Below are 22,285 nucleotides of genomic sequence, written 5' to 3'. Positions count from 1 at the left end.
GTCAGCGAAATGCTGTAATAAAATGATACGTTTTATAAATGGGATGTTTAAAGAAATATATAGGTAGTGTGAAATCCGTTAAAACTTATTCAAAGAAAAACAATCAAACTGACCCACTGAGTTTTAATATTAAAATTGTCTATCTAGCGCATTTAAGTTAGTCGGGGAGAGATGAGCTCCAGGCTATCGTTGGCTCCCAGCTGTCCGACAAATAAAAGCTAATCTCCTCTGACGAAATGATAACACTGACGGGTTGTTCGAGAAGCAGTTCAGATCGCAAAATGCATGAGGAAAGATCTCATCCGAAGCCGCTTCACCTCTCCGCGGACTACGTCCAGGATAAGCTGCGTGCCTACTTCAAAGCGGATTCCTTGAAGCTGGAGAAACTTGATATCAAGCCTGCCATTCTCAAGGGAGAAAACTATGCCAGCATGATGACTCGCATCAATGTGGAGTACACCACCGAAAAATCGGAGGAAAAACAGGCCACCAAATTCATGATAAAGACCATATTTGCCGAAAAGAACCCGGCTGCCAATGTTTTCATCAAATATGGCATCTACACCCGCGAAATGGACATGTACCAGCGCATTCTGCCCAAGATCGCGGATCTGGTGAAGAGGGAGATTCAGGATCCTCGGCGAGTTTGTGCTGGCACTGTATACGTCGACAAGGATAGGGACTCTATTATTTTCGAGGACCTCGCGTTAGAGCATTACAAAGTGGCCTGCAGGATCAAAAAATTGGATTTGGCGCACACACATCTCGTGCTGGAAAGGCTGGCCAACTTTCATGACGCTGGAGCAGCGCTGGCCGAGAGAGAACTTGGCATCTTTAAGAATAACTATGATCGTGGATTCTATAACAGACATACCCGTGGCTATGAGCCGATCATGAAGAGTCTCCTGAAGACCCTGTCACGTTCCCTTAACTTAGATCAGGAGCTGCGTCAACGGTACCAGGCAAAAATTGACCGACTTGTTGATCACATAATGGTCTACGGTGAGCGCTCGACCACCAATAATCCTGGCGATTTCCAAACCCTCAACCACGGAGATCTGTGGACCACCAATCTTATGTTCCAGTACGATGCAAAGGGACAGCCCATCAATGCTGTCTTCATCGATTTCCAGTTCAGTGTGTGGAACTCCCCAGCGATCGATCTTCACTACTTCTTTTCCACTTCCATTCAGGACGAGCTCCGCCTAAACAATCAACCAGAGTTGGTCCAATTTTACTACTACAAACTGAAGGATGCACTGAAAAAAGTAAAGTATGCTGGTTGTATTCCGACTTTGTTCGACTTCCAACAACAGTTCCGAACTAGAGCCTTCTATGGTGGGTAGTTTTCATTATTTGTTTTTAATTTTATACAAATTTACTATATTTTACAGCCGTGTTTGCTTCACTAATTTTTGAACCCTTTATGGTGTACGATGGAGAAGATGAGGTTTCCCTGGAGCACGTCATTTCGGAAGGCAAAGGCGGAATGAGATTCAAGGACGACGTGTATCAGCAGGAGTGCGTCCGGCAAAGGCTCCACCATACACTTCCCTATCTTGATCAGTGGGGATTGCTGGATGACATTTAAAGTTGTATTCAAGATCAAATGATTACGTTACATGAGTGAGATGAAAGCTAGCACTCAGAATAAATGCACTTTTATCACTTCATTGGGGGCCATAACCAGAAGGATTAGTTATAGTGTAGTAATAGTGTAGTCGTAATTAAGATGATAAAACGGTGGAAATTTGCACAAAATGGCTTCACTGCTCAAACTCAAGCGCTGAGGTTGAGATCCATAATGTCTGAGAAAAATACCAATGCCGAACCCGAATGGCTCACAAAGGACTATGTGGGGAAAAAGATATGCAGATATTTTGAAGACGACTCTATACAGTTGAAAAGTCTAGAGACTGATCCGGCGACAGCCAAAGGAGATAACTACGCCAGTGTGATGACCCGCATCAATCTGGAGTACACCACAAAGGATTCAAAGGACACGCAGAAAGCTACTTTCCTACTAAAAACAACCTTTGCAGCCAAGGATCCGGCGACCGATTTGCTGGCCGGCTACGGAGCATACACCAGAGAAATGGACATGTACGAGCAGATTCTGCCCCACCTTGCGAAAATGGTGAGGAACGAGCTCGAGGATTCCCGGAAGATGTTTGCAGCTACCGTCGCTGTAGATCGCGAGCGGGACTCAATCCTCTTTGAGGACCTGTCGTTGGAGAATTACAAGCTCGCTTGCCGGCTGAAAAAACTGGACTTGGAGCACACACATCTGGTCCTGGGGAAACTGGCTGATTTCCATGCAGCTGCAGCAGTTCTTGCCGAGCGGATGCCCGGAATCTTTGAGAAAAACTACGATCGAGGATTTTTCAACAAACACTTTCGAGGCTTTCAGCCAATCTTCCGGAACCTTCTGCAGGCCCTATCTCGCTCCCTAGAGTTGAATTTAGATTTAAAACATCGTTATCAGAGCAAGATAGACCGCCTGGTGGATACTATAATGGATTACGGTGACCGATCGACGTCGACAAATCCAGGAGACTTCCTGACCCTAGCCCATGGAGATCTTTGGACAACAAATATGATGTTTCAGTACGATGACCAGGGTCATCCCACCAACGCCGTTCTAATTGATTTTCAGTTCAGTGTGTGGAACTCTCCGGCCATCGATCTGCACTATTTCTTCACCACTTCGATCCAGGACCATCTTCGCTGGAAACGCCAAACTGAATTGGTTCAGTTTTATTACTACCAGCTGGTGGAATCATTGAAGAAGCTAAAGTATTCTCGTACTATTCCGAGTTTATTTGAGTTTCAGCTGCAGTTTAGGGCTAGATCCTTTTATGGTAAGCGCATACAAATGATTATGAAAATAAATTTCCATTAAACAAGTTTTCTTTAGCTGTTTTTTGTTCGCTGATTTCCGAGCCCTGTATGCTGTACACCGGAACTGAGGAGGCCTCCATTGCACAAGGATTGTCCACTGCCGAGAGTGGAGTCCGGTTCAGAGATTCGGTTTATCATGCAGATCACATTCGAGAAAAAATGGTTCTAACACTGCCGTTTCTGGATCAGCAGGGATTGCTGGACGATATGTAAAATTTTATTTGTACTTATAAGCTAGCCAAACGTCTAGCAACTGTCGCATTTCTAACAACAGTCGCGTTTCTATGATCGTGGCAATACTACTTTTACACAGTGCAAAGCCCTATCTTAATAAATGTTCTCGGATGTGCTGTCGCCTATCTTTACAATTGCTTGCAATTTAGGAGCTTACGACTCACGAGATACGCTCATAGTCGCCTAATCATCCAGATGAATTCTAATCGTGATCATCTCGCCAGTGTATAAAAGCCAAGCACCTCTGACGAAATCTAGCAGAGTCTCAACATTATGCCGGAGAATACGACCCACAAGGCGCCCGCGTGGCTGACCGAGGAATACGTGGAGAAAAAGCTAAGAGTCTACTTCAAGAATGACACCCTAAGTCTGAAGAAACTGGTGATCAAGCCGGGTACAGCAAATGGAGAGAACTACGCCAGCGTGATGACCCGCATCAATGTGGAGTACACGACCAGGGATTCAAAGGATATCCAGCCCGCCACCTTTCTGCTGAAGACGACCTTCGCCGATAAAGATCCTGCGGCGCACTTGCTCATCAACTATGGCATCTACACCAGGGAGATCGACATGTACGAGGTGGTACTGCCCCGATTGGCGGATATTGTGAGGAACGAGCTCCACGATTCCCGGAAGTTGTTTGCAGCTACTGTGAGTGCAGATCGTGAGCGGGACTCGATTATGTTCGAGGACCTTTCGCTGGAAAGGTATAAGGTTGCCTGCAGGGTAGGCAAACTGGATCTGGAGCACACTCATCTGGTTCTCGAGAAACTGGCTGATTTCCATGCAGCTGGAGCAGCTCTGGCTGAGCGACAGCCTGGTATCTTCGAAAAGAACTACGACCGTGGATTTTTCAACCAACATGTGCGAGGCTACGAACCAGTCATGAAAAATATCCTTAAAGCCTTGTCGCGCACCCTCGAGTTGAGTCAGGATCTTAAGGAGCGATACCAGGCGAAGATCGACAGGTTAATTGAAAATGTAATGGACTACGGCGAGAGGTCGACTTGCTTCGCTCCCGGCGACTTTGTGACTCTGGCTCACGGAGATATTTGGACTACCAATGTCATGTTCCAGTACGATGACGAGGGTCATCCAGTTAATGCCATCTTCATCGACTTCCAGTTCAGCGTTTGGAATTCTCCTGCCATTGACCTGCACTACTTCTTCTCAACCTCAATCCACGAAGATCTTCGTCTGGGGCATCAGACCGAGCTGGTCCAGTTTTACTACTATAAGTTAGTGGAGGCTCTAAAAAGGGTGAAGTATACGGGTAAGGTACCCACTTTATTTGCGTTCCAACAACAGTTTCGATCGAAAGCTTTTTATGGTGAGTTTCCGTAGTAATTATGCAATTTTATAACATTTTTAACTGACTATTTTACGCAGCTGTGTTTTCGTCGTTGATTTTCGAGCCCGTCATGGTCTACAATGGCAAGGAGGAGCCGACCATTGAGCAGTTCATTAGCAGCGATGAGAAAGGATTGCGCGTGAGGAATGCCATGTATCAGACTGAGGAGAACCTGAAGAAGTTGCACCTGATTCTGCCGTTCCTTGATCAACAGGGCTTACTAGACGAAATGTAAGAAAATGTGTCACTCAATAAATAAATAAATAAGAATCAGTTAAAGTCAACTAATCAAATTAGCGTCAATAGTTTCGTTATATGTATATGGCAATTTGTTTGTTCGGAATTATCTAGTAGTTCGCTGGCATTAAATTGAAATGTAATAAGAGATTTTCTAATAGCTAATTCAAATGGTCGAATCGAATGATAAGGGGAATGTCAGATAAGTGAGATAGAATGATAGATAAGACTGGAATACTAAATGTGCACTTATCTTGTGTAATAGACGGGGTATAAAAGCGGAACCCCAACGATGAAAAACCAAAGTATCAATCACCTCGCTATTCGGTCACTATCATGTCCCAGGAAGGCAATAAAAGCACACAAGTGGTGCCCGCTTGGCTCACCCGCGATTATGTGGAGCAAAAGCTGCGATCCTACTACAAGAATGACACCCTCCGCCTGGGGAAACTGAACCTCAAGCTGTCACTCGGCAACGCGGAGAACTACTCCAGCGTGATAACGCGCATCTATGTGGAGTACACCACGGATAAATCAGAGGACAAGCAATCCACCAGATTCCTGGTGAAAGAGAGTTTCGCCGACGCAGGTCCTGCGGCGCAGGTTCTCCTGAGCTACGGAGTATACGACAGGGAACTGGAGATGTATGAGCGCATCCTGCCCCAGATGGCGGGTGTGGTGCGGAATGAGCTGGCAGACTCCCGGAAACTCTTTGCACGCACTGTTTACGTGGATCGGCAACGGGACTCGATCATCTTCGAGGATATGTCGCTGGAGAATTACAGGGTGGCCGATCGTCTTAAGAAACTGGATCTGGAGCACACGCATCTGGTGCTCGAAAAGCTGGCCAATTTCCATGCAGCCGGAGCAGCCTTGGCTGAGCGACAGCCGGGAATCTTTGCGAAGAATTTCGATCGTGGATTCTTTAATCAGCATACCCGCGGCTACGAGCCCGTCATGAAGAATCTGCTGATGGCTCTGTCCCGTTCCCTGCAGCTGGAGCCGGAACTGTGTCAGCGTTACCAGGCGAAGATCGATCGACTGGTGGACAACGTAATGGAGTACGGAGAACGATCGACCTCCATTGTTCCCGGGGACTTTGTGACCCTGGCTCACGGGGATCTCTGGACCACCAACATTATGTTCCAATATGACGACGGAGAACATCCAATCAATGCCATTTTTATCGACTTTCAGTTCAGTGCTTGGAACTCCCCGGCCATCGATCTGCAGTACTTCTTCTCAACTGCCTTGCAGACCGATATTCGACTGAAGAAGCAGCCAGAACTGGTCCAGTTTTACTATTACAAACTGAAGGATGCCTTGAAGAAGGTCAAGTATTCCGGAAGTGTGCCGAGCTTATTCGTCTTCCATCAGCAGTTCAGGAACAGAGCCTTCTATGGTGCGTATTCTACTTCCAAAAGCCTGTTTACGGAATTTTAATTTCATTGTTATTATTATTCAGCTGCCTTCGCATCCCTCATCTTTGAGCCAACGATGACGTACACGGGCAAGGAAGAGGCGTCCATGGAGCAGATAATATCTCTTTCGGAGAAGGGAATGCGCTTCAAGGACGACGCATTTCAGGCGGAGGAAATCAGGAAGAAGATGCGTCTCACTTTGCCTTTACTAGATCATTTGGGGTTACTAGACGCGATGTAAAGTCAAAACTATAGCTTTAATATAGGTTTATTAGTCTTAAATAAGTTTACATGCAAAATAAATATATGACAAGTGTTACATTATCACCAGAAAAATTCGATTACTTACACCTACTATTACTAACTTTTATTAATTGTATACGTATAATTAATAGGTGCTAATTGTAGGTATTCGTAGGTGTGTAAAAACCATGAAAACAGCACAAATTCCGTATTAAATAGTTTCTTAATTGTTTTTGTAGATATTGACTTTGAAATTAGCTGCAGACGATAAGGGGGAATTCTCGGAAAAACTGTAAAGGCAAACAACAATATTAATTCACTTCTCTCTTACGATATCTGATAAAAGATAATACAAAATCATAAGATGCATTTCTCTTCCTTTTCCTTTAACCAAATGCATTATTAATTTTTCCAAAAAATCAAATATGTATGCCGATTGGTTGCGACATTTGGGTTACCAGGAGAATTAAATGCCTCTAGAATAGCTAATCAAAAGTGCATTGCAAAAAACGTGAGCATTCGACTAGACTCGAAGTCGTTCAAGTGTTGTTTGAACATGACGCACTTAATTGCCACGAGATACTTGCACTATACTTATCATATACTCGTACACTACAGATTGCTATAAAAGTGGCCGGAAACCGTCCGCAAAGTCGCAGAAGCGAAAGCCCTGAGTTACGGATAGGATCATGTCCGAGAAACCGACCCATAAAGTTCATCCAGCGCCAGTTTGGCTCACCACGGAATATGTGCAGGATAAGTTGCGCACATACTACAAGGATAACACCCTGAAGCTGGAGAAGTTGCACACAAAGCCAGCCGTCGCCAATGGAGGAAACTACGGCAGCGTGATGACCCGCATCAATGTGGAGTACACGACCAAGGCATCGAAAGGCAAACAGGACACCACGTTCCTAGTCAAGACCACATTCGCTGACCGGGATCCAGCCGGCGATGTGCTCATCCACTATGGTGTCTACACGCGTGAGATGGACATATACGAGCACATCCTGCCCCAACTGTCGGATATGGTGAGGAAGGAGCTCAAGGACCCCAGGAAGCTCTTTGCGGCCACCATGAATGTGGACCGCGAGCGGGACTCGATTATCTTCGAGGACATGTCGCTGGATCAGTACAAGGTGGCCTGCCGCCGGAAGAAGCTGGATCTGGAGCACACCCACCTGGTGCTGGAGAAACTGGCCCTCTTTCATGCAGCTTCATCGGTCCTCGCCGAGCGACAGCCGGGAATCTTCGCCAAGAACTATGATCGTGGCTTCTTCAACAAACACACCCGGGCATATGGACCGATCATGACCAATCTTCTCGAGGCTCTGTCCCGCTCCCTTACCTCGGACAAGCAGTTGGGTCCGCGGTACAAGGCCAAGATCGATAGGCTTGTGGAACGTTTGATGGACTATGGCGAAAGATCGACGACAAATAATCCCGGCGACTTTTTGACACTAGCCCATGGAGATCTTTGGACAACCAACTTTATGTTCCAGTACGATGCAAAGGATCATCCCACCAATGCAATTTTTATCGACTTTCAGTTCAGCGTGTGGAACTCGCCGGCCATCGATCTGCATTACTTCTTCTCCACGTCGTTGCAGGATAATCTTCGCCTGGAACATCAAACGGAATTGGTTCAGTTCTATTACTATAAGCTGGTGGAGGCACTGAGGAAGTTTAAGTTTGCTGGTCGGATACCCAGTTTGTTCGACTTCCAACTGCAGTTCCGCTCTAGAGGTTTCTATGGTGGGTACAGTACTTTAATTTAGTTAAAAATAGTTCTTAAAATATGTTATTTACAGCCATCTTTTGCTCCCTGATTTTTGAGCCAGTCATGCAGTACGAGGGCAAGGAGGATGCTTCTATTGAGCAGGCTCTATCCAGCTCCGAGAGTGGAATGCGATTCAAGAACTCCGTTTATGAACCGGAAAACATAAAAAAGAAACTGAGTGTCACACTGCCGTTTCTGGATCAGTTTGGTTTGCTGGATGAGATGTGACGACAATCTGGACGACATGTAAATAGTTAAAATAAACAAATTGTTAAGTTCTAGTAGGTATTGGCCCAACTACGTCGTTGCTTACAATTTCCTGGGAAAAACACATATCAACACTCTTAATTGCAGTTGATGTATTTCATTCGGCCATAACTGACCTTTTTATATGAAATACAGTGTTCATGACTGATAATAACGCTTTGGACTTTATTTCGACAAGATAGTGCTAAACTCTTGACAAACAAAAGGTGCAAATAATAGTAAAAATCTTAGCAGATAACAATTACAAGCCCTTGAATCGTGGTGAAATAGAATCAACTGCGATACGGCACACGATAAACACAGATGTTTCAGCAAATAAAAGAACCTAGAATATGTATACAATAATAAAATGTATATACACTGCGTACTGTGTACTTAGGCTGAAAGTTTTAGAGGAAGATTGCCCGCACTTATAACTCATACGCACCGTTGCTGTGATTATCTGCTGCCTTTAAACGTCATATTTAATATAGTTCTATGAAAGTAAACATTTACGGAAGATCCATTGTGTGTACTAATCGTCATTATGGAAGTTAAAAAATTAACTACTAATCATACCATTTTGTTTTCAAAATCAATTAGTATTTATTTTTATTTGATATCAAATAGTAAATGATGGATTCCATTCAGTCAAGTACATCTAGTAGACCGCTCCGCTCGAAGCGTGGCAGCTCGCGTTTGAGATTGTCCTGCAATCTCTTATTGGTGTATAATACCTTCCGGAAGTTGCGTCCTCTTTCGTCATCCTTCATCAAAGCATTGAAGTCGGCGTCGGCGTTTTGGTCGTTGGTCAATATGGCCTGGCAGACCAGAGCGACTGTGACAGCTGTTCAACACGAAACAAATAAATATTAATAACAATATTAATGTGCACTTGAAACTCATCCCAGATGGGAACCGCTTCTCTTGACTCACCAAAGAATCTGCCCCTTTCGAGCTGCAGGACAAACTGCCTCAGAGTGGGAATGTAGCCACCAAAGTTGAGATCCTTGAGCGTTTCCACGAGCACCGTGTGATAATACTGAAACAGGGCGTCCTGCTGCTCGTAACGAATGTGGGCCTGCACTGAGGTATTGATGAAGTAGTGCAGATCCACCGCCGGCGAGGACCAGCTGCAGAACTGGAAGTCGATCAGGACCATGTCCAGAGGCTGCTTATTCTCGCCGTAGCGCAACATCACATTGTTCACCCAGTAGTCGCCGTGCACCAATGTGTTGAAATCCCCCGGCTGGGGATCGTAAACTCGCGTGGAGTACTCCATCACTCGCTCTTGCAGCTTCTTCAGTTTGGTGGCATAGCGCTCACCCAATTCGGGGCACTGCCTGGCAAAGTCAGCCGCCACGCCCACCGTATTCACAAAGAAGGGCGCAAAGGCCTGGGTGTGGCGATTGAAGATGCCGTGATCGAACTTGGTCAGCAATCCCGGCTGACGTTCGTTCAGCACAGCAGCGGCAGCATGCATCTTCGCCAGCTTTCGCAGTCCCAAGTGGGTGTGCTCCAGATCGAAACCGATGAGACGATCGGCCAGGACATGTTTCGTGACCGCCAGATCCTCAAAGATGATGGCCTCATGCTCGTAGTCCACATGCAGCGTCTTGGCGAATATCTTTTCCGGCTGGCGTGTCTGCTCGATGAGACCACTCAACTGGGGCAGGATCTTCTCGTACATTCGCATTTCCGTGTTGGTGACCTGGTACTGCGAGAATATTCCCGCGGCAAAGGCATCGTTCTCATAGGTGGTCTTCACAATATAGTATTCAGTCTCGGGGGTTTTGGCGCCACTTTTCAGATACAAAATCCGCACGCGTGTCATCACACTGGCATAGTTGTCACCCTTGGCAGTGGCGGGTTTAATCAACAAATCGGTGATCTTCAGTCCCGGATCGTTCTTCAGATCCCTGAGCAGGCGCTCCAAATAGGCCTCATCTAGCCACTCTGGCGCCGGATGAAATTCGGTAGCATCTTCCTTGCCCTGCTCCACCATGATGATGTTCCACTTGTGTACTGGACCGCTTGCACCAGTCGGAGGCCCCATTTATAGGCAGTCGGAAGACGCAATCTCGACGACAATAGATCTCACATTATGGTAGCCGTAAAGCAAGCCGGCTCAGACAATTACGATTCCGTTTCGGATTCGTACACCAGTGACTCGCGAGTATCTAAAGCTGACTAGATAGGCGCAGAGCTCGGAGCGCGACACTTGACAGGGTGAGATAACAGTACCCAGATCTCGGGAATCGGTGCACGCTTCCATATGTGATGTAAGTGTGCCCGCCGTAATTCATGGCGAATGTCGCTGACGTGGCGTCTAAAGATCGCTCTCGTTCTCACGTAATCTGCTTCACAGCCCATAAATCCATCTGCCCATTTATATAGTTGAGCTATTTACGGACTTAAAATGTTTTTTTTTTTCCTGGTGGTGCATATTCTACGTGTGTATAATACTCAGTCGGAATCTATGAATTTCACAAGGATTTTCACATCAGAAAAGCCCAGAAGGAAATTAGTTAAACAACCTTCCAAGTGCAAAGATAATGGGTGGACGAGATAAGGATTACCCTGCATACTTTCAGGTGTAGCCGATAACAATCTTAAATATACATTTTTATATATATGGGTTCTTCCTTTATCTACTACAGTCTGTTTATTTTCATTTGTTCGAGGATTTACGAGCTGTTTATTTTGAAGAGGAGCTCTGAATGTAGTATTGCCTACTTTTGGGCGAGTGCCTTTTCTTTATTCCTTAATGTTTTCTATTACATACCCCACAACTTAAGAATCTTTAGATGTTCAAAATAGGTATACAACGATTCGTATACACTTCCATTTTCTTTTACTTGAAAACTGTAAGCAAACAAATAAAATGGTTGTCTTGTAGTAAAACATACCAAAATTTTAATTTACAGTTTTTTTTAGATATTTTCTTATGATTCTATGATGGCACCACAGATTAAATTTCTTCCTGTTTTCAACTAAAAATAGTTAAGACGCAGTTAGAAGTACAAGTGTTAATCTTATCTAAGAGCATTAAAAATAGCGTATACGACATGTTGGCCAATTTCAAAAATGCCTCAACTGTATTACACTAGTTTCTCGGCCATTAGAATGTCAAACATCTCATAATAATAAAGACGAAAATGTAATTAAAACTGAGAACGTTTATTATAATTAAACCTAAAACACATAAAACGTGGAAACCCAATAAAACATATCCTTATAACCCCTTAACATGTCTGATTAACCTCCAGCAGTCCCTTTCTGTCGAAGAAGGGAACCAGGGAATGTAGATTTTGTTGCACTGTAGGATTGTTATATAATCGGTTCTTAAACCGAGTGCCACGCTCATCGTCGTTCATCAAGGCATTGAAACAGGCATCCGTGGGATCCTGGCTGATCATAACTGGCTGCACCACTACCGTAGAATGCAAAGCTGTAAAGAATATATAATTATTAAAAAACAATTCAATTTTCTGATTAAATATGCCACCTACCGAAGAATCTCTTTTGCTCCACCTGCAACTTGAATTGCTGCAAGCTGGGAATCTGATTTTGACGGTAGTTGAGCTTTCGCAACGAGTCAGTGAATATCTTGTGGTAGAACTGGAACAGCCCATTCTGCTGATCTCTGCGGAGTGGCTCCTTCAGAGAAGTGTTGAACAGGTGATGGAGATCGATGCAGGGGGAGCCCCAAAAGGAGTACTGGAAGTCGATGAGCAGCACATCGACGGGTCGTCCCGTAGTCGGATCGTACTTGAACATCACATTGTTGGTCCACACATCGCCATGGGCCAGCACATTCACTTGACCCGGCGTGGGTGCGAAGCACTCCTTGCCGATGTCCATGTAGTGCGGGGCCAAGGCAAACAGCTTCTCTCCGTAGTGGGCCAACGCGGGCACCTTGCTCATCCAGCGGGCGGCGGCCAGAAGACCACCCACAAAGTAGCCACTATAGGCGTTTGTATAGCGATTAAAGAAGCCACGATCGTAGCTTTCCAGGCACCCATTTTCCCTCTCATTCAACACCGCGGTGGCAGCATGGAACTTAGCCAACTTCCGGAGGATGAGGTGGGTGTGCTCCTCGTTGAGGCGACGCACTCGATCAGCCATTACATAACCCTGCACAGAAAGATCTTCGAAGATGATGGCCATGCGCTCGCGATCCACATAGATGGCGGTGGGGAATAGTCTTTCAGTATCTCCGATTTCATTAAGCAGCTCCCTGCATTTGGGCAGCACATCCTGGTAGATGGTCATCTCGCGGTTGTAGATATCATACGGAGCCATCAGCTCCTGGGTCAACTCGTCATCATCGATTTCCGTCTTCACAATCAGATTCTGCATATTTTTCTCCCCGTTGGCCAACGTGAATTCCACTCGAGCGCGGGTCAGAACTCCGCCGTAGTTTTCACCGGGTCCCAAAGCGGGATTAATCTGCAGCTTAGTTATGGTTAGTCCTTGATCCTTGTAGTGCGAGCGAAGTGCATGCTCGATATAGTGGTGGGTCAGCCATTCCGGTGCCGCTGCCATCTTGTTAAGTTGCTTCTAATTTCCCGACTGAACCGTGATGAACCGGGTTAGACTGCCCTGCTTTTATACTACCTTCAAGTGACGCACACTAGTCACAGTGCACTTAACTTTGCCCTTGTATGTGATCTTGTGCTGCACTTGGAGAAATACCTCTGTCTAAAGTAATAATAAACATGGGCTTAGCTCGCTTTAATCCTGAATGTGTCCTTTCGATGTCAAAACTTAGCACTTACTTTGATTGATCTAATAGTGATATATTTCTCCTTACCATATTTTATATTTTTCCTTCAAGTGTATTTGGGTCCTATCTGCTTTTTTTTCACTTCTGACTTTGGTTGACGCTCTGGTTTTTTATGAGCAAACAAACCCGATGTTTGGCCTGGGATTAGCTCCGTTTGGCAACAGGTCTCAAATATGTGTATCGTGTGCCAAGAATCGTGCAATTGCTCAACACTGCTCCTGGCGCAGATACAGTATCTTTTGGATTTATGTGCGGGGAACAGACGCGCACCGTTGGCATCATTAAGATACTCGAAATCCCAGGAAAGTACCCACTTCGCTTGAGGCTTGAGGCATACAAATTGTAGGATTAAGGCTCATCTTTTTATTCCGTTTTAATTTTTGCGCTCGACTTATCACGCGTCGACCCATTCATCATCATAATTTAGCAATCGACGACATTCATTGACTTATGTAAGCCGTTTTTAAAGGGGCAATTTACACACGTTCCACTTGAGATGACTTCTTATCGCAGAGCTTACGAATTACATGGTGCATTCAACTACTGAGATATCTTACTTACATGTTTGCCTAGACTCCCTTAGTAACTGTTTAAATATTTATCCGAAAGTATACGTCAAATTGATAAATTGTAACAGAATAATTTAGTACAAGTCTGATAACTTTGAACAAGTGATAAAATTTTACAAAGCATGGCTTAAAATTAATATTAAAACATTTGTAAATGTATGCTTAAAGCTCAGACTTGGACTTACTTTAGTAATAAACGAGTTTTTGAGGAAGCTATAAACCATTGAGAAATAGTTTAAAAACTCATTTGTATTTACCTAGACAAAGTAAACGTGGTTTATCAGTATAAGGCCTACAAAGTTTACCAAGCCTAATTATGATAATCAGACTGAATAAAAATGTTTAATAAGGTAGTGGGAAATGCATATATACACTCATTTTACATGCAAATTTGAATATACTTTTACCTTTTAATTTTTATTACCTATTTAAATAAAGGTAACCAAAAATGAACAACTATAAGATATAATAATGATTTTTTTAGACAGTCTAGATTTAATATTTAAACAGAAAGTCAATCAGTACACTTGGTAACCTAAGCTGTAAGTCTAATGAACTTTTCAAAAAAGATTATGAGTTCAGTCTATCATTTACAATAAGTACTTTTTGGCATATATCCCTAGGATTTCTCCCAGCGTTTGACGTTAGCATTCAAGCACATCACTCGCTTTTGGAATGATATGGCTGGAAATCGTTTAGCCAGCTTAATTACTAAAAAAGCACAAGCGAGTACAGCTGCATCCCTAAACTCACAGCGGGTGCTATAAAGATTAACTGGCTTGCCTTTGGCAAACTCAAACAATTCACAATTAGGCGGTAGCCATGGCGCGAGAGGTGAATCTGGGTATTCAGATTGCCGGACTGGAGGCAATAAAAAGTGTAATCTGTACGCCCGTAGGCACACACGTTCACAGCCTCAAAATCTGTGATTTTATGGTTATATTAATCACAGTTGTGACGGAGGGCCCACGGTTATATACGGTTTCATATCTAGGAGCTGTGGGAACAGTTGACGGCGTCCAAAATTTTCGCCATAAAAGCGGAGGTGCTCTCAGTTTTAGGCACAATCTCATTCACAAGTCTTACAGTAAAAGATCACTTTCAATATGTCGGTTTCGGATCTGATTAGTGCCCTTGATGCCATTCCCAAACTCAGCGTTTCCGAGTCTCCTGTTGCCGAACAAAGTTCGGTTTTCCTGGATGCTCCTGAATGGTTAACAGAGAGCTATCTGCAGGATGCCCTGCGCAAATACTACAAGGACCAACGCATCAAGATCAATTGGGTCCAGGTGAATCCTGCCCTGGGCAAGGGTGAAAACTACGGTGGCGTCCTCACCCGTGTGAAGGCACAGTTCACTCGGAGCGATGGTAGCACCCAACTGGGTCACTACATTGTGAAGTCCACCTTTGAGGGCAATGAGTTTGCCCAGAACGCCATGGAGCCCTACGACATCTTCAACCGCGAGATGGTTATCTACGAGCAGGTCTTGCCCAAGCAGAAGGCACTCCTCCGGGAGATCGGCGATGCGGAGCAGATCTTTGCAGAAACCATGGCGGTGGATGTACACAACTCGGCGCTGATTTTTGAGGATCTGAATGCACGTGGCTTTGTGATGCCGGATCGCTTGGTCGGATTGGACCAAAAGCTAGCCCGAATTGTGCTCCGCAAGCTGGCCAAGATGCATGCCACTTCGGCGGTGCTGAACGAACGCGAGAATCACATCCTGGAGAGCTACGATCGCGGGTTCTTCAATCGGTACACCGACAACTATGAACCGGCATTCGTTGGCATGTTCCAGGCGGCCACTCGCCGTGTGGCCCAGTGGCCAGGATACGAGAAGTACGCGGAGAAGATGGAGGCTCTGGTGCCCATCTACATGGAACTGGGCAAAAAAATCTTCGACATCAGTCCCGGACACATCAATGTCCTGGCCCATGGAGATCTTTGGACCAACAATGTGCTGGTTAAGTACGACGAGCAGACCGGGGAGCCCATTGACGTGGTTATCATTGATTTCCAATACACGGCCTGGGGATCACCGGCCCTTGATCTGTTCTACTTCCTGAACACCTCGCTGGAGTTCGATCTTCACCAGAACGAACAGGAGCAGCTGATTGCATACTATTTCGGCTATTTCGTGGATACATTGAGAAAACTGCAGTACCAATCTACAATTCCAAGTTTGCATCAGTTCCACCAGCAATTGCAGCAGAAGAAATTCTACGGTAAGTGATGATAAAACCATTTTTAACCTGCGGTTGCTAACTGGCTAATTTCTCTCCTGATTTCCAGCTGCCCACACATCCATTTCCATATTTCCGATTCAGCGAAATGTGGAGACCGCTGATGCCGATTTTAATGCCCTGATGGAAACCAACCAGAGGGCCATTAATTTCAAGGATGCCTGCTATAGGAATCCGATTGCCCAGAGGATTTTGCGCGAACTTTTGCCCAATTTCGAGGCAGAAGGTCTCCTTGATATCGATCAATGAGAACGCTTCAGCTTTAACCTGTGTTATGTAGTATTAACTAGACAAATGGTACGCAATGAAATTATAAGAATTATATATTAGGTTAAGATATTTTAGTCACACTTATAAAGTACAATCTATATACCACTTATAATAAAAATATTCTTATATCAATATCAAAGCTTTTGTTTACCTTTCCTAACTTTAATGGGTAGGTCATTCCTAACACGTTCTAATCAGCAAAAACTTTAATAATCAAAAAGATTCATTAAGTGTACGTTTTGCTTATAGAACTTTGATTTGGTTTAATTTTTGTTGGCCAAGTACCTAGTGAAATTTAGCAACGAAGTAACGATCTATAATGTTAGATACCGGATAGATACACTTGCTTATAAAAGAAAACTAATTGATAACTTTTTATATTTATGCGTTGATATGAGATCAGCCGCACCTTGTATAGGAAGTTACGTCTGATTATTAAACAGTGGGTGGTGGTGTGTTCGTAAAGCTTGAACAAAGCCTTTTGAAAGCTCAAGCATTTTGCTTAAAATGCGACAATTCCGTGATCGGGTTTTCCATATTAGTCTACAACGCCACTCAGAACAGTCGTGGTTATCTAGTAGATTGTAAAACAACAAAAACAAGCAATATGCCTGACAAGTTAGATGCGGAACAATTCAACGACGACGAACTGGAGGCACCGGCTTGGCTAAATTCTCTATTTATAGAGAATATTCTGAGCGCGTACGAAGATGCCCCGGAACTGAAAGTGATCGATCTGAAAATCACACCCGCGAGTGCCCAAGGAGATCACTACGCCAGCGTCATGTTCCGTACTACTGCTGAGTACACCACTTCGAAGGGAAAGTTCTCCAAGCCGCTGATCATCAAAACGATGCCGGAGCAGGAAGGACACAAGAAGGACATGCTCAGCGAATCGCATCTGTTCGAAACCGAGATAGGGATGTACTGCCAGGTGCTTCCGGAATTCGAAAAGATTCTCCGAGAAGCAGGTGATAACACCAAACTGTTTGTGCCCTGCATTTACCACAGCCTGGAGCCGCGTAAGGTGATGATATTCGAGGACCTGGTGCCGCAGGGCTACTATGTCATTCGAGGTCGTCCAGTTGAGCAGGAAGAACTCAAAACAACCTTTACCAAACTGGCCAAATGGCATGCGGTTAGCATGAAATTCATTAAGGAGGTGAGTTTAACTCGATGAATTATGAGAGTTTCATATTCCTAACCGCTTTCTTACCCACCAGCAACCTGACTTTCTCAAGGAGTTTAAGTATGGCCTATTCGACATGCCCGCCATACAGAATGACCCCTTTATAACGACTGGCATGCAGAGTTTCATCGAAATGCTGGACAGATTACCAGAGCTCAGAAAGTATAAGCCTCATTTCGAAAAGATAAAGGATACATACATGGAACGACTGCAAGCTGAGATGCGGGAATACCATGAAAATCGGAGGAGTGATGCCTACTATGTCCTGTGCCATGGTGACTTCCATCTTCGCAACATGATGTTCAAGAACAATAAGGAGACGGGTGTCCACGAGGATACCATGCTGGTGGATTTCCAGATTAGCAACCTCTGTCCCATCACAATTGACCTTACATATTCCATCTATATGCTGATGGAGCCGGAACAACGCAGGGAAATGGGAAAGGACTTGATTAATCACTATTTTACAGAATTGGTGGCTACTCTCAAGAAAATTGGATACAAGGGGGATATGCCAACCCAAGCGAAACTCTGGGAGCAGATGCATCGGAACAAGTATTATGGTAAGCTAGACATCCTAAAATAATTTGTGCAAAATTGAAAAATTATAATAATATATCCTTCTATTTACTTTAAGATTTCTTTTTGCTGAGCACTTTTCTGCCCCTGATTTTGGCCATCAAAGCGAATAGTTTCAAGATGAAAGACCTTATCGAAGATTCGGAAATCCGCCAAAAACCCTACTTCTTGGATACATACGTAAAAGATGTTTCCAAACTATTGCCCAAATTCGAGCAACTGGGCTACTTTAAGGGTCTATAGCTTTGATTTATATAAGCCCATTTTGTTATTGTTTTATACATATTTAAGTATATGTTAATGTTTTTTTAAAAAGGTACAATTTTTAATAAAATGTTGTTACTCAAACAGGAAACGGAAATGCTTTTTGCAGCAAGGACATAACAACTTTGTTTACTACCTCAACTTTTGTTTGGCCCACCTAGTTAAGAGCCTACAAACTGTTCTGGAAAGTTCAATAGATAAGATTAAGATGTTTGACATGCAATTGAATATTGTGAAAATATACCTTAATAACGATTTCGCTAACCACTTCAAAAGCTCAATAAAAGCTTCTCAGGTTTCGTTTAAAATGATCGTCGCTTGGCAAATTTATTTTACTGATAGTTCGGAGAGCTCACTGGAAGGTTGTACCACATCTCCAACAAAACCTATAGAATTGACAAAATGGAAAGCAAAAATATTGAATTCAATGCGGATGAGCTGCAGGCACCAGCTTGGCTAAATGCTCAGTTTATCGGTGAAATCCTGAGCGAGTATGAGCAAATCCCGGATCTGAAAGTAACCGATCTGAAGGTGTCACCCGCAACTGCCCAGGGAGATCACTATGCCAGCGTTATGTTCCGCACCAAAGTGGAGTACACAACTCCGAAGGGAAAGTTCTCCAAGCCGCTGATCATCAAAACGATGCCGGAGCAGGAAGGACATAAGAAGGACATGCTGTCCGAATCGCATTTATTCGCAACGGAAATCGGCATGTACTGCCATGCCCTTCCAGAGTTCGAAAGGATTCTCCGAGAGGCAGGAGATAATACCAAACTGTTTGTGCCCTGCATTTATCACAGCCTGAAGCCGCGGCAAGTGATGATCTTCGAGGATCTGGTGCCGCAAGGATACACCGTCATTCGCGATAGTCCTCCCTCACTGGGGGATCTGAAATTGGCCTTCGACAAGCTGGCCAAGTGGCATGCGGTCAGCATGAAAGTCATCAATGAGGTAAGTTTTATTGGTAGCATGACAAATATTCTCTTAACATCTTATCTTATCCATCAGCAACCAAATTTCCTGAGGGAATTCAAGTACGGCTTGTTCGAAATGCCCACTATCGACACTGATCCCTTTGTGAATACTGGCATGGCAAGCTTTATTGAAATGCTGGACAAAATGCCGGAGCTAAGGAAGTATAAACCTCACTTCGAAAAGATAAAAGATACCTATCTCGATCGTCTAAAAGTTGAGATGCATGAATATCTCAAGTATCGGCGAGACGACCGGTACTACGTCCTGTGCCACGGTGACTTCCATCTTCGCAATATGATGTTTAGGCACAACAAGGAGTTGGGAGCCTTCGACGACGTGATGCTGGTGGACTTCCAGTTCAGCAATCTGTGTCCCATCACAGTGGACTTGACCTACTCCATCTATATGCTGATGGAGCCGGAACAGCGCTGGGAAATGGGAAAGGACCTGATTAACGACTATTTCTCGGTTTTGGTCGCCACACTCAGGAAAATTGGATTCAAGGGCGAAATGCCTACCCAAAGCGGATTGTGGGAGCAGATACAAAATAACAAGTATTATGGTAAGAAAGTCGGTAAAGTGAAAAATCAAAGCTTCAGTAACACTATATTCAAATTCATTTCAGATTTCTTTTTAATAAGCACCTTTCTTCCTCTGATGGTGGGCGTAAAATCAAACGATATCAAAATGCATGAAGCTATCCAAGAACCAAATGCCCGACAGAAGTCCTACTTCCTAGACGCCTATGTTAAAGATGTCTGTAAGCTTTTGCCCAAATTCGAAAAATTGGGGTACTTTAATGATCTATAACTTAATAAACTATTCTAAGTTTGATTTATGTAATAGCAATACCAATAAATCAGCACTACAGATTAATATGTAAAACTCATATATAATAATACTATCGATGCTTAACTAAGAATTGATTCTGATGTTTGCACAAAACTCATCACTATCTGTTATTATATTTTTAAGTACCGATTGTAAAATGTTCTTGAGTGGCAATTAACGGTAAGTTTTTGCCACAACTTACGCAATTTCGGTATAAATAATAATTATATTATTGTTTTGCTTTCATGTTTGGGTATAGTTGCTAAAAAAGTTGCCTAACACCATGACTCGACGATAATGTGCATTGGTTTTGTTAGAAGCTTTTTAACTTGTTAAGCTTTAGATATTTTAAAGAAAAAAGTGTCATGATTACGCAGATATAGCTTTCGTATATAAACTTGGCTCTTGTAATAAAAATATATAATATTTGTCAAACAAAGCTTTGGCGTTTTGTTATCTGTAATCAGGATGGAATGAAATGAGCCCGTTCCAATAACGTTCGCCAAAACCCAATCGATCAGTAGTCAGTCGAGTAAAAGCTTGCAAAATCGCTGGAAAAATGACGGAAAACGTAGATCCATCGCAATTTAATGCCGATGAGCTGGATCCACCAGCTTGGCTAGATAAGGAGTTTATCGAAGGCGTTCTAAGAACATATGAAAAGGATCCAGAATTGCATGTTACCGATCTGAAAATAAGTCCAGCGACTTTCCAGGGAGATCACTATGCCAGCATCATGTTCCGAGCCGTTTCCCAGTACTACAGCGTCAAGGGGAAGTTCAGCAAGTCACTGATTGTTAAAACAATGCCGGAGCAGGAAGGTCACAAAAAGGATATGCTCTCTCAGTCGCCCATCTTCAAAACGGAGATCCTGATGTACAGCAAAGCACTGCCGGAGTTCGAGAGAATTCTCCGGGAGGCAGGAGATACGACCAAGCTCTATGCGCCCTGCATATATCACAGCTTGGAGCCTCGGCAGGTGATGATATTCGAGGATCTGGTGCCACAGGGATACTCGGTCATCCGAGATCGCCTTGCCACCAAAGAGGAGCTGAAGAAAGCCTTTTTCAAGTTGGCTAAGTGGCATGCGGTCAGCATGAAGGTCTTAAATGAGGTAACTTATGGCCCCATTCACGAAATATATACCAACTAAGTGCGCTGTTATCTCTTCCAGCAACCTGACTTCCTTGAGGAACTCAAACATGGTATGTGGAGCATGACCACCTTCGTGAACGATCCCATGGTGACCACTGGAATAACCTGCTTCTTGGAAATGCTGGACAAGGTGCCGGAACTCACGAAGTATAAGCCGTATTTCGAAAAAATACGGAACAACTACATGCAGCAGATGGGCAAAGTTATGGAAGAGTACCGCACTGATCCGCAACCAAATAGATATTACGTGCTGTGTCACGGTGATTTTCATGCTCGCAACATGATGTTTAAAAATAACAAGGAAACAGGTGACTTCGAGGACGTGATGCTGGTGGACTTCCAGATCAGTAATACTTGCCCCATTACCATTGACCTAATTTACTCCATCTTCATGCTAATGGATTCGGAGGAGCGTTGGGATCTCGGAAAGGAGTATATCGATTATTATTTCTCTGTGCTGGCGGAGACTCTGAGAAAAGTGGGCTTCAAGGGTGTCATGCCCACCCTGACGGGGATCTGGGAGCACATTCATGGCCATAAGGATTACAGTAAGGGACTGAAATTTAACAACTACTGTTGACTTTTAAACTTGTGCTTTGGTCCTTCGTTTAGCGTTTTTCATGATGACCAGCATGCTGCCGATGATGGCCGCCATGAAAGCGAATGCTTTTAAACTGATATATGTATTGCTGGATCCGGAAACGAAGAAAAAGACCTATTTTCTGGATGAATACCTCAGGGATGTCAAGAAGCTGCTGCCTAAATTCGAAGAACTGGGGTATTTCGAAAATCTGTAATACGATTGTTTTAAGTTAAACAAAAATACTTCTGAACGATGTAAAAACCAAGTGAATAAATAATATAACCACAGCAGCTTTTCATTTAAGTTATTACATTGCAACAATTATTGGCATATTTACGATAAGCCATACCTGTTCTCAGTTGAAAAAAGCTTTTCCGAATGAAAGATTTATTTGTGAACCCAGCAAAAAAAAACAAAAGATGCT

The 22,285-nt window shown here is 43.9% G+C and overlaps 11 protein-coding genes across 11 annotated transcripts; 9 read left to right on the top strand and 2 right to left on the bottom strand.

Moving 5' to 3' along the window:
* Positions 1-146: 146 nt before the first annotated feature.
* LOC122620157 lies at positions 147-1,673 on the top strand. The gene is made up of 2 exons (XM_043797488.1): positions 147-1,338; positions 1,395-1,673. Exons 1-2 carry the CDS (start codon positions 237-239, stop codon positions 1,589-1,591), a joined length of 1,299 nt encoding a protein of 432 aa, XP_043653423.1. The 5' UTR covers positions 147-236; the 3' UTR covers positions 1,592-1,673.
* An 84-nt stretch (positions 1,674-1,757) lies between these two features.
* LOC122620156 lies at positions 1,758-3,251 on the top strand. The gene is made up of 2 exons (XM_043797487.1): positions 1,758-2,861; positions 2,918-3,251. Exons 1-2 carry the CDS (start codon positions 1,805-1,807, stop codon positions 3,112-3,114), a joined length of 1,254 nt encoding a protein of 417 aa, XP_043653422.1. The 5' UTR covers positions 1,758-1,804; the 3' UTR covers positions 3,115-3,251.
* Positions 3,230-4,779, top strand: LOC122620159. Its single transcript, XM_043797489.1, has 2 exons — positions 3,230-4,465; positions 4,525-4,779. Exons 1-2 carry the CDS (start codon positions 3,409-3,411, stop codon positions 4,719-4,721), a joined length of 1,254 nt encoding a protein of 417 aa, XP_043653424.1. The 5' UTR covers positions 3,230-3,408; the 3' UTR covers positions 4,722-4,779.
* A 251-nt stretch (positions 4,780-5,030) lies between these two features.
* Positions 5,031-6,466, top strand: LOC122620912. Its single transcript, XM_043798593.1, has 2 exons — positions 5,031-6,125; positions 6,189-6,466. The coding sequence occupies exons 1-2, from the start codon at positions 5,060-5,062 to the stop codon at positions 6,383-6,385; spliced, it is 1,263 nt and encodes a 420-aa protein (XP_043654528.1). The 5' UTR covers positions 5,031-5,059; the 3' UTR covers positions 6,386-6,466.
* A 588-nt stretch (positions 6,467-7,054) lies between these two features.
* On the top strand, positions 7,055-8,588 carry LOC122619548. The gene is made up of 2 exons (XM_043796546.1): positions 7,055-8,142; positions 8,199-8,588. Exons 1-2 carry the CDS (start codon positions 7,077-7,079, stop codon positions 8,393-8,395), a joined length of 1,263 nt encoding a protein of 420 aa, XP_043652481.1. The 5' UTR covers positions 7,055-7,076; the 3' UTR covers positions 8,396-8,588.
* Positions 8,589-8,994: 406 nt separating this feature from the next.
* Positions 8,995-10,436, bottom strand: LOC122619547. The gene is made up of 2 exons (XM_043796545.1): positions 9,350-10,436; positions 8,995-9,260 (listed from the first exon to the last, which is right to left on the bottom strand). The coding sequence occupies exons 1-2, from the start codon at positions 10,416-10,418 to the stop codon at positions 9,061-9,063; spliced, it is 1,269 nt and encodes a 422-aa protein (XP_043652480.1). The 5' UTR covers positions 10,419-10,436; the 3' UTR covers positions 8,995-9,060.
* Positions 10,437-11,574: 1,138 nt separating this feature from the next.
* Positions 11,575-12,983, bottom strand: LOC122620727. Its single transcript, XM_043798325.1, has 2 exons — positions 11,926-12,983; positions 11,575-11,864 (listed from the first exon to the last, which is right to left on the bottom strand). The coding sequence occupies exons 1-2, from the start codon at positions 12,959-12,961 to the stop codon at positions 11,659-11,661; spliced, it is 1,242 nt and encodes a 413-aa protein (XP_043654260.1). The 5' UTR covers positions 12,962-12,983; the 3' UTR covers positions 11,575-11,658.
* A 1,844-nt stretch (positions 12,984-14,827) lies between these two features.
* LOC122620532 lies at positions 14,828-16,424 on the top strand. The gene is made up of 2 exons (XM_043798033.1): positions 14,828-15,997; positions 16,065-16,424. The coding sequence occupies exons 1-2, from the start codon at positions 14,878-14,880 to the stop codon at positions 16,262-16,264; spliced, it is 1,320 nt and encodes a 439-aa protein (XP_043653968.1). The 5' UTR covers positions 14,828-14,877; the 3' UTR covers positions 16,265-16,424.
* Positions 16,425-16,823: 399 nt separating this feature from the next.
* Positions 16,824-18,408, top strand: LOC122619364. Its single transcript, XM_043796260.1, has 3 exons — positions 16,824-17,447; positions 17,509-18,037; positions 18,112-18,408. Exons 1-3 carry the CDS (start codon positions 16,893-16,895, stop codon positions 18,294-18,296), a joined length of 1,269 nt encoding a protein of 422 aa, XP_043652195.1. The 5' UTR covers positions 16,824-16,892; the 3' UTR covers positions 18,297-18,408.
* Positions 18,409-18,646: 238 nt separating this feature from the next.
* Positions 18,647-20,170, top strand: LOC122619365. The gene is made up of 3 exons (XM_043796262.1): positions 18,647-19,268; positions 19,326-19,854; positions 19,918-20,170. Exons 1-3 carry the CDS (start codon positions 18,720-18,722, stop codon positions 20,100-20,102), a joined length of 1,263 nt encoding a protein of 420 aa, XP_043652197.1. The 5' UTR covers positions 18,647-18,719; the 3' UTR covers positions 20,103-20,170.
* A 477-nt stretch (positions 20,171-20,647) lies between these two features.
* LOC122620958 lies at positions 20,648-22,138 on the top strand. Its single transcript, XM_043798657.1, has 3 exons — positions 20,648-21,237; positions 21,298-21,826; positions 21,891-22,138. Exons 1-3 carry the CDS (start codon positions 20,683-20,685, stop codon positions 22,073-22,075), a joined length of 1,269 nt encoding a protein of 422 aa, XP_043654592.1. The 5' UTR covers positions 20,648-20,682; the 3' UTR covers positions 22,076-22,138.
* Positions 22,139-22,285: the final 147 nt, after the last annotated feature.

Source organism: Drosophila teissieri, chromosome 3R (assembly GCF_016746235.2).
Source record: "Drosophila teissieri strain GT53w chromosome 3R, Prin_Dtei_1.1, whole genome shotgun sequence".
Lineage (NCBI taxonomy): Eukaryota > Metazoa > Arthropoda > Insecta > Diptera > Drosophilidae > Drosophila > Drosophila teissieri.
Note: the sequence above shows the minus strand (reverse complement) of the source record. Positions and strands in the feature narration are given on the sequence as shown.